Below are 11,022 nucleotides of genomic sequence, written 5' to 3'. Positions count from 1 at the left end.
AGAGAGTAGTGTCAGTTTTTGCCACTTGTGATGCCCATAGATAGTGATCTCTTGATCCATATCCTCTCCTAGCACTAAACAAGAAACAAAGAAACAAAACAGCCAAGCAGCTCATATACCCAAAGCAAAAAGCCTTGTTTATTTGACATGATATTTCCGTCATTGCTTAAAGCATAAAATCAATGTAGCGCATGTAGTATTTGTACCTCTATTTTCATAATTTGTCATGAAAAGCACGTCGACACAAATCAAGACAAAAGTGACCAAGAGGAGGCTTTCTTTGGAAGGAATCAAGCAAGAGTTTTGAGACTGATGCCTACCCTCCAAATATTAGCCACAAGAGCAAGTGTCACCCTAACATTATATTCCTATGCACAGATAGGATAGCTTACAAGATAAATTATCGGAGCTTGAAAATTTGAGAACTTCCTGTTAAGCTAAAAGTGGTGCATTACACATTCAACCTTAAATTAGCTCATTTAACCAATCCCCAAAACTTGGACATTAATGTTAAAATAGTTTCTACGTCCCAAAAGCAAACTCCCCGACTTTGGCATCCCAGTTCCATTCTGTTTCATCTTGCCCACTCAGTGTACATCATCATGTGGCTGCCAGATCCATTCTATGCTGCTGCCACCATTTTCCAGCTCTTGCCATGGTCATTCTCAGTTGCCAGGTGCCCTTTTGGAGGCTTCCTTTTGCCCCACAGCTACTGGCATCATCACCTTCTACAGCTCCATGACCTCAGCCTGCTGACTGTATATATCTGTTTTCTACAGCTGCCTACCACTGGTTACAATCTAGTGCACATTGGACAGCCACCTTAACTGGTGCAGCTCCTAAAGACATGTTGCCAGCTGCCTCCCTGCTCCTCCAGCCACATGGACAGCTGTGTTTTCAGGCCTGATCAGTTGCTTGCTTCTGGACAGCCCCCCTAGAAGACACATTGCTCCAACGCTCAACTGCAGGCTGTGTTTTTGCTGCCTGCCCACTTCTTTCAACTCTGACTAGTGGTTTCAGCACTTGAGATCCGTCTCCTATGAACAACACACTCCATTGCCTCCCTCAACCCACTCCCACAAGAACCATCCGCAGTTGGACAGCTTTGTCTTTGAGCATTGTGTACAGAAATTCGCTTATTTTCGGGATTCATTCAGTTTCATCAGAGTATCTTCATTTCTATTTTGCACTTTTGCATCTTGTCTAACTTAATCTGTTTAAGTCATGTTCATACATTCTATGTTTTCTCAGTGCAAAACCTAGCATATCTTCACACCTCCTTCTCAGGTGACCAACAGAGTGTTCAAGTGGACAAGAGCCCAAAATTTTACGAACACACCATATAAATATTCTTTGGTGCAACAGTGTGTGGTGGCAGCCTCCCAGGCGAGTCACATTAGCAGGCAAAAAATGGAGAGGAGAATGAATCTACTTGAAATCTGGCTGCCGTTCTCCTTGCCAATGTCCCTTTTCCTGCCATCTTGCAATATCTTGGAAGAAACAGCATCTGGTACCTTATCAACTTCTTGCAGGTTTTTAAAGCTAAAGAATTAATTAGAGGTGAATTGTTGAAAAATTTTCTGCAGTCAAATATTGTTCTTCTGCCACCCACAGATCAGCATCTGGCCAAAAACCCCAGAGGACACTAGTAGGCAAGCAAGAAGAAGCTTCATGCTAGAGAAGTAATCTATCAGCATATTTGTCAGTAGCATACCCCTTCCTACCTTGTGCTTTGAGCCTTATAAGTTGCTTGTGTTCCTCAATGTGAGAACAGCTTCATCCAATAAGTGTCAGAAGTGGAGCAGCGGTGGAAGCATAAACATGTACTGAAATAAACTGCTGAAACACAAGACAAAAAGAGAAGAAAGAAAGAACACGATACAGATGAGAACTCAGAAGTATGCATGGGAAATTGAATCTATATATCTGAACACGAGACAGTTGTATACAATAGTGAGTCACTGGCTGCGTGGGCACTGGCACTCGCTCTGGCTCCTCTCTCCACAGAGTCTGCAGATGGTGAAGATGATGATACTAACTGAGGAGGAGCACTGAGTATAAATAGGCTGAAAAAGTGAGGAGCAATAATGCTGGTCGGACAGCATTAATGCTGGCCGACTGGTGCATAAAAATGCTCCACAGGCATAAAATGCCACACCAAAAAAAACCTAAAATACCTAATAAAAATCCCCAGCCCAGATCAAGCTCAAACTCACACATGAGCTAACAACTACTTTGCTAACACCCGCTCTCAAATCAGGAGTGATCTGATACAATACAATAGTACAATGAAAAGAGATCAGAAACTATACAACATAGAACCACCAAGTAGAACCATGGATACCCAAGCAGTGGGTGATCAAGCCACCACCAAGGTGCCTCGGAGAGAACCTGATGTCGATGTCGATCGTACCAAACACCTGAAAATAGAGAAGATCATAGCATGTCTCTGTGTCCATTACCAATGTCTCGCAGTAGCATACAAGGCTATCCTGTCAAAAATGCCCCTGAACATAGGTGACCATGGATTCCCCGCCTTTGGCCAGACCGCCAAAGTGTCCCCTCATGTGAGCTCCAGACGAAAGCCTCCCACTCTCTGTCACATAACTAGCTCATCATGAACCTGGATGTCAATCCCAGCTCCAGGATTTGATTCCACTAGACTGAAGGCGATGCGTCAGGGACGTCCCTCTCTGGAACCTGTGCACCTGTATAAAAGTATAGATGAGGCGCGGCTGCCCCATCTGAACACCCACTCACACTCCCTCTCTGGCACAAGAGAGTCGTGAGGGATGACCTCATCACCACCACTAGAAAGCAGCCGAGGAAGGGGCCACCAAGCCCTTCCTGTGATCCGAAGAAGAGGATCCCTTCCGCGCCTTGGACTTCACCTTGGTCGGAGGGTCGGAGTCGGAGTCTGATGAAGGAGAGGACGCATCGGTAGAGTCAACACGATACAGATGAGAACTCAGATGTATGCACGGGAAATGGAATCCATATATCTGAACACGAGACTGTCGCATACAACAATGAGTCACTGGCTGCGTGGGCACTGGCACTGGCTCTGGCTCCTCTCTCCACAGAGTCTGCAGATGGTGAAGATGATGATACTGACTGAGGAGGAGCACTGAGTATAAATAGGCTGAAAAAGTGGGGAGCAATAATGCTGGTTGGACAGCATTAATGCTGGCCGACTGGTGCATAAAAATGTTCCACTGGCATAAAATGCCACACCAGAAAAAACCTAAAATACCTAATAAAAATGCTCAGCCCAGATCAAGCTCAGACTCACACATGAGCTGACAACTACTCTACTAACAATAAGCACCATGCTTGAGAAGTATTTTGAGGCCCCAGTATTGTTCAATAAAAATTCACACTCTCTTCCTTAAAACCTGAGCTCATGGCTAGCAGACATAAGCTGTAGCATCAATTGTATCTAATTGCACTACATGTTCAAAGGCCAATCTCCCGAGCTTCACATTACCCCATTTTTGGCAAGCCCCCAATAGAGCAGCCCAGACTGGAAAACAATCAAGAGATGGCATCTTTTTAATCACTTCTATAGCCTTGTCAAAGTGCCCTGCATGTCCAAAAAGATCTACCAGGCAAGTGTAGTGCTCTACATCAGGCATGATGCCATAATTTGTGCTCATAATCTCAAAGTACTTATGTGCCTCATCTAGTAGACCTGAGTAACTGTAAGCCGTAAGCACACAAAATAGAGTAATAGCATCAGGACAAAGGCCCTCATGCTGCATCCGTTTGAAACAGTTTAGTGCTTCTTCAACATGCCCATGTTGAGCATATCCAGCAATTAGTGCATTCCAACAGATTACGTTTCGAACTGGAAGCTCATCAAGCACTTCTTGTGCTCTTGGCAGTGCACCACATTTTGCATACATATCCACCAAAGCAGTTGCGAGAACAATGTTTGTTGTTAGCAACCCCTGTCTGATAATCTGATCATGAATTTGTTCACCTTTGGTAGCTGCTCCCACCATACCACATGCTTTTAAGATGCAAACAAAGGTGACTGCATCTGGATGAAGACCCTCACATTGCATCCGTTCAAAGCAGTCCAGTGCTTCCTCGCCATGTCCATGTTGAATGTACCCAGCAATTAATGCAGACCAAGTCACTACATCCCGAACTGGAAGCTCTTCAAACAGCTGTTGTGCTTTGGAAAGCACACCACATTTTGCATACATGTCCACCAAGGCAGTAGCAAGCACAATATTTGTTCCCAGAAAACCCTGTCTGATAATCTCATCATGAATTTGTTTGCCTTTTGTAGCTGCTCCAATAATGGCACATGCTTTCAAGATGCAAATGAAGGTGACTGCATCTGGATAGAGGCCCTCATGCTGCATCTGTTCAAAGCAGCTCAGTGCTTTCTCACTGTGTCCATGCTCCACATATCCTGCAATAAGTGCAGACCATGTCATTACGTCCCGTATCGGAAGCTCTTCAAACACTTGCTGTGCTTTTGAAAGTGCACCACATTTTGCATACATATGCACCAATGCATTGCCAAGCGCATTATTTGTTCCCAATAATCCCTGCCTGATAATCTCATCATGAATTTGTTTGCCTTTGGTAGCTGCTCCCACCTTGCAACAGGCTTTCAAGATGCAAATAAAGGTAACTGCATCTGGGCAGAAGCCCTCACATTGCATCCTTTCGAAGCACTTAAGTGCTTCCTCACCATGTCCATGTTGGGCATACCCAGAGATCAATGCAGACCAAGTAACTATGTCCCGAACTGGAAGCTCCTCAAGCACTTGCTGCGCTTTTGACAGTGCACCACATTTCGCATACATGTCCACCAATGCATTGCCAAGCACAATATTTGTTCCCAGCAGCCCCTGTCTGACAATCTGATCATGAATGTGTTTGCCTCTGGTAGCTGCTCCCATGATGGCACAAGCTTTCAAGATGCAAACAAATGTGACTGCATCTGGACAAAGGCCTTCATGTTGCATCTGTTCAAAGCACTTGAATGCTTCCTCACCATGTCCCTGTTGAGCGTATCCGGCAATTAGTGCAGACCAAGTGACTACATTCCGACTCGGAAGCTCGTCCAGCACTTGTTGTGCTCTTGTAAGTGCGCCACATTTTGCATACATACTGACTAAAGTGTTTGCTATGTGAGGGCTCTTCCCAAGCAGCCCACATTTGAGAATATTGGAATGCAACCTAGTACCTTTGTCCAGATCCTTCTGCTTGGCACAAGCCTTGAGTAAGGCCACGACATCAGCAATCGCCCTGCCATGGATTACCTTCTTGTAGGGCACACTATCTTTTACCTCTGCTAACTTCACAAGCCCGTTTGGAGTTAGCTCCTCACGGACATTGTACCAGCCATCAATCCACCTCTGTGGAGATTTTGTGCTTGAATTCTGGAGATTGGGGGCTGGCCTGTGATGCAAAGATCACAAACACAGACACATTAGGTTTTCTTTTACTTGTTGATGGAAGCTTTGAAAGATTAACTATGTGCTGTTGAAACCCTTGTCTGCATGTATTGGTATCGAACTTCTGGATCATAGTAGCTTGACAACATCGAATGAATGATGTTCCATCCTCTTGGATTCATTGTACTTTGATATATTGTAATAATATTTCTTTATCATAGTTCCATTTGTCATATGGGTATGGTAACCCTCCTTTTGAATCGTCTGATAATATGTCCTGTTGATAAGTTATGCTTTGAAATTTGCATTCTTAAAACACACACGCGCGCGCAAGCACACACACACACACTCTCTTTCTCTCTGCGCGGAAAACCACACTCTAGCAGAAGAGAAGTTACTACCTTGCTGCTCCCATGGTGCGACGGACTTCCGAATTTCGTTTTCCACATGCAGTTTTCTCACCATTAAACGAAAGCTTGGATTAACTATGCTTCTCGCCATTAAACGAATGCTATCCTGCGTTCAGTTTTCTCGCCGTAGGTACTTGTATTCATTATGCATGACAAGCGTACGTCTGAAGACTTACATGACTTACATGAGAACTAAGTATCTCACATAGTGACTTTGGAGAAAAGTGACGTGCCTCCCAAGAATATGCAAGGTCATGTCCCATGTCTTTCATCTCAAAGTTTTTCTTGAGCTGAGGTTTCAAGGTATCCAATTCATCATGAGTTCTCCCAACGATAAGCATATCATCCACATAGAGTACCAAAATCATAAGGCTATCATCACGAGCCTTTTTCGTGTATAAACACAGATCCATAGCACAACAACTATATCCTTATGAATGCATAAAAGCATAAAACTTGTGGTACCATTTCCTAGGTGGCAGCTTAAGGCCATAAATGCTCTTTCTTAACTTGCACACTAGGTGTTTCCTGCCTTTTTCTTCAAAACCCTTAAGCTATTGCATATAGATCTCATCATGTAAGTCTCCATGTAAAAAATTCATCTTGACATCCATTTGATAAAGTTTTAAATCTAGATGAGCAACCAATGCTAGTATCAAGCATAGGGTCGTCATTTTGACCACAGGAGAAAAGACTTCATCAAAGTCAATACCATATTCATGTTTAAGACCTTTAGCTACCAATCGAGCCTTATAAGCAAGCTTGGGGTGTCCAATGATACTTTTCAACTTGTATATCACTTGCACAGTAGTGACTTCTTGCTACTAGGCAAAGGAATCAAATCCCACGTATCGTTAATCTGTAAGGAGTGAAATTCCGACTGCATAGCCCTATCCCATGAGTGATTATTATCTATGTACATGGCCTCACCATAAGAGAGACGCTCACTTGCATCTGTCACCATAACATAATCCATGGAGGGCATAAAGTGCTCAAGTTGATGTCTAGCTCTAGTTGAGTGTCTCAAGGCAGACTGATCCTACATAATATGTGGGGCCTCAATCACTGGAGCATCAGTTGTTGCTATAGGCTGTCTAGCTAGCTATATAAGGCAGACTAATCCTACATAATATGTGGGGCCTCAGTCTCACTGGAGCATCAAATGCTGCTGCTATAGGCTGTCTAGCTAGCTATACAAGAGTAGAAGGTTTCTTTTGAAAGATCACCATGCATACCTCAATTGCTTGCTTAGGCTGCTTATGCAACTTTTTCTCAAGTACTTAGGATCTAACTTATTGCCCTTATCTTTGGGAATATGGTAGAATGCCTCACAACCAAAGACGTGCAAATGAGTATATGATGGAGCTTTCCTAGTACAAACCTCCTTTGTAACCTGGCAATCAATAGTAATGCAAGGGAGCCGATTAATCAAGTGTATGGTAGGTAGTAAGTGCCTCAGCCCAAAAGTACTATGGTAAGCCTACCTGGCTAAGCATACTATGGATTCTCTCCTAAATTGTCCTATTCATACATTTGGCAATACTATTTTAGGGAGGGATGTAAGGGGCAATCAACTAACACTTAATACCATGCTCATCACAAAATTAGTCAAAAGCTTTCGAGACATACTCACCCCCATTATTTGACCGTAGATATTTCAATCTATACCCATGCTGGTTCTCAATAAGAGCAAGCCAATGTTGAAAGGTAGATAAGACATTTGATTTCTACTTAATAACGTAAGCCCAAACATTATGTGAGTAATCATCAATGAATGTGACAAAGTATTTCGCATAACCTAGCGACGACTAATAGTGCATGGGCCCATATACATCCGAATGAAAAAGAGTCAAAGGCTCATCCATGCACTTCATGCAAGACTTCTTATATGTACAATGTGTCTGCCTACCATATAAACAATAATCACAACACTTAAAGCACTTATAGTCAAGGGACAAAAGATACTACAAACTAGTAAGCATTTTCATTCCTTTCAAAGACATGTGTCTAAGGCGACGATTCCAAACATATACATATGGAATAGCAGCCACAATCAAAACATAGTCAACTTACCCATATACAAGCAAAGGATAGAGAGTACTAGACTTAGCACCACATGCATATAACCATAAACTGCATCATTCAAGGTGCTAGTAGATAAGGCTCTTTGTGAAAGCTGGTATATGACATACATCATGAAGAGTGAATATGCTACCTGAGAATCAAAATGCAACTGCACATCACCAATACCAAGTCATTACCCAAACAGACAGATCCAATCATCTTGCGATAGGAGTGAAACCACTCTCTATGAGGGGGTCACATTTAAAAAAGCCCTTGAATCTATTAACTAGCACTATGTATATCCTGACAAAGTATCGGTTAACTGTGAAGCATCCAAAAAAGAAGCTGCAAAGATAAGATCATCAAATACATCAGGCTACACCACATTAATATCCTCAATCTTGACACTAGACTTGCGATCATCATTCTTGTCCTACACTTTCCCTTTCCCTTTCCCTTGTGCTTGTCTTCGTGCATTTTGTGGCACTACAGCCCAAATATGACCTCCTTTCCTACGATAATGACAAGTAAGACTGGACTTACAGCCCAAGGACCTACTACGAGACCATCCAGGGAATGAGACCTATTAGAGTCTCTACCACAGCCAATTTCATCCTGTCGGCCTCTCACAGTCAATGCATGGGACATATGGAAAGCATCCACATTCTTTCTGTTTACCTCTTTTGTCAAGAGGGCACTCTCAACATCCTACAGTTTCAGCCCATCCTTAGCTGAGAGAGCCGTATGGAAAGTGTCCCATGACTCAGATAGAGTACCAAGTAGAAATAAAGGATGCAAAGTACCCATGAACTCAATCTCCTATGAAGCTAAATGGCTGATGATGGAGTGAAACTCATTCAAGTGTGCAGATATAAAAGTCCATTCTTTCATGCAAAGGTCCATTAACTATTTTAGTCAATACATTTGAGATATAGGACTCTATTTATAAATATTCCTAATTTGTGTCTAAAGCTCATATATAGTCTAATTTCTAGTTACAACATTGTAGTGAACCTTCTTAGAGAGTGACAAAATGATTGTGGACTCGCATAGCTCATCTAGATCATCTCAATCCTCAACCGCAATGTTTTTTTTTTTTGCAACCCCAATTTCGAGTGGTCTAATGTGTAATTTCTACATTTAAACTTGCCATATCTGGGTCTTCCAATAGCTATAATTGGTCACATCCAGCTTCTCAATATTGATGATAGCATAGTTGGTAGAGCCACTAGCCATAATGAGACTAAGCAAGTACACAGAAGGGTAAGATGGGCTACCATAATATCCTATAAATTAGTCCTAAAACCACTGCTAAATCAAGTGGAAAACAGATGATATTGCCAACATAATGGGTTGTCCGTAACCTATAAGCAAAAAATTATCAAGTCTACGTAATTACCCTCAAATAGAATGCATAAAACTGAAATTACAGGTGGTTGTAATAAATTGCAGCAATATGCTAGCAACCAATTGTGAGCAACCAAGAAGGAAGAAGCCAAGAACAACCAGCACTAAAGACTGTCACAATTGCAGTGTGTTTGAAATCATCCATGTAATAAGCATAGACATCATGCATAGGGTAGGTCTCAAAGCTAAATGAAGAGAACTTCCAAATGCATAACCCATTGAGTAAAATCTCAATACATAAGCCAAAAGCATAGAAATACCATTGAAAATACCCTGACAAACATAAGTACTAGGTCCAAGCCAAGAGATCAAATCAGCCCACAATAGGGTAACTACACCCAGAGAGCATGTACATGTCAGAATGAGTCCCACTATCTCACTATAATAAGCTCAAGCTCAACTACATAAACCAAACGCTCTGTAGTACATCTAAGTGCCAATGTGGCTCAGTACATAAAGTCGAGTAGCTCCCATTGAAGAAAAGGTCGAATGCCAAATGAGCAAGCAAAGCTCAAAACATCATGTGAATGTCATCCAGACATCTAAGATCCATAGAGCATATATCCAGAAGCATTGAATCCAAGTATTCCGCAACACTTTGACTATAGCATCCAAGTAGTATCCAAGGACATGAATGACAACCAATGTCAAAGCATTCAAGCTCTAATCTCAACTTAGGAGCATGTCATAAACATATCCATAGGCATACACGGCAACCAAAGTGTCGGTACATCTAATGTGTGGTACCTGAGTAGCTTCAAAGCATAATGAGTATAATCTTTATTAGACAATTGCTTTCTATCCACTATGAATAATAGAGATATGACAATCAAAATTGAGTGAATGCGAGCTCAATCAAAGCCCAAAATCATTCTAAGACATGTGTGTCAAGCAAACATTCGGGCATTAATACCAAGCCCCAAAAGCATCAAATAACAATAGGCATATGATTTTTCTAGATAAATGGCATTCAACCATGTTAATACAGCAATGAAATCTCGAAGAAATTGAGCCAAATGTGTACTTAAATCAGCCCAAAAGCATAACCATACTATCTGGGCACTAAAATAGCATTCCCAAAGCATCAAATATGCATTATGATATTTATGTTTGCTATCCAAACCAAAACAAATTTGTTCTATGTAAAACAAAGAATAGAAAAGTTCATAGAATCAACTCTATGAGTGCCCAAATTTTAGATCTTTCTCTTCCTTTCTAGCTATAGAACTTTTAAATCCGATATTGTATGCAAAAGTTATGGCCAAAATACAACAATGATGTCAAGTTGCCATAGCTATCCATAACTTCTATAGCATGCTCAGTATTCACTCAAAATTGGATAAAATGGATGTTCTTTAGATCAATAAGCACTCAACAAGGCTCAACTAAGCCTTGGGAAGCTTCTCAACAAGCACAAAGCAAGTTGGAACAAGCTGAAGAAGAAAAGATGCAATGTATACCTCGAGAGAAAGAAACAATGGTTGCCATGATGCCTTAATTAGTTGAATCTTTAAATCTAGGCTAAAGTAAAGGATGAAGAAACTCCTCAAATGGTTGGCTCTGATACCAATTGAAGGGAGTGAGCCCAGAGTGAAAGCACACGAACAGAAGCAAGAGTTATGGTGGAGAGAGAGAGAGAGAAAGAGAGAGAATATGTGAAAACTCCATTAGTCACAATGTGTGACTGGCCTTACCTTTATTCAAATGTCACTAAAAGAATAAAG

General features: G+C 41.7%; 1 protein-coding gene across 2 annotated transcripts; it reads right to left on the bottom strand.

Annotated features, from left to right (window-relative positions):
- Positions 1-242: 242 nt before the first annotated feature.
- On the bottom strand, positions 243-5,964 carry LOC148033160 (pentatricopeptide repeat-containing protein At3g53360, mitochondrial-like). 2 transcript variants are annotated; one of them, XM_087681030.1, is made up of 2 exons: positions 5,819-5,964; positions 243-5,421 (listed from the first exon to the last, which is right to left on the bottom strand). In XM_087681030.1, the coding sequence occupies exons 1-2, from the start codon at positions 5,830-5,832 to the stop codon at positions 3,408-3,410; spliced, it is 2,028 nt and encodes a 675-aa protein (XP_087537156.1). In that variant the 5' UTR covers positions 5,833-5,964; the 3' UTR covers positions 243-3,407. The 2 variants fall into 2 exon arrangements, with proteins under 2 accessions (XP_087537156.1, XP_087537155.1); XM_087681029.1 differs by having other exon boundaries at positions 243-5,694; positions 5,819-5,901.
- Positions 5,965-11,022: the final 5,058 nt, after the last annotated feature.

This window comes from Lygodium microphyllum, chromosome 7, assembly GCF_053477565.2.
Source record: "Lygodium microphyllum isolate KBCC chromosome 7, Lygodium_microphyllum_v1.1.10, whole genome shotgun sequence".
Taxonomy (NCBI): domain Eukaryota; kingdom Viridiplantae; phylum Streptophyta; class Polypodiopsida; order Schizaeales; family Lygodiaceae; genus Lygodium; species Lygodium microphyllum.
The sequence above is the reverse complement of the archived record's forward strand: the minus strand, read 5'-3'. Positions and strand labels throughout refer to the sequence as shown.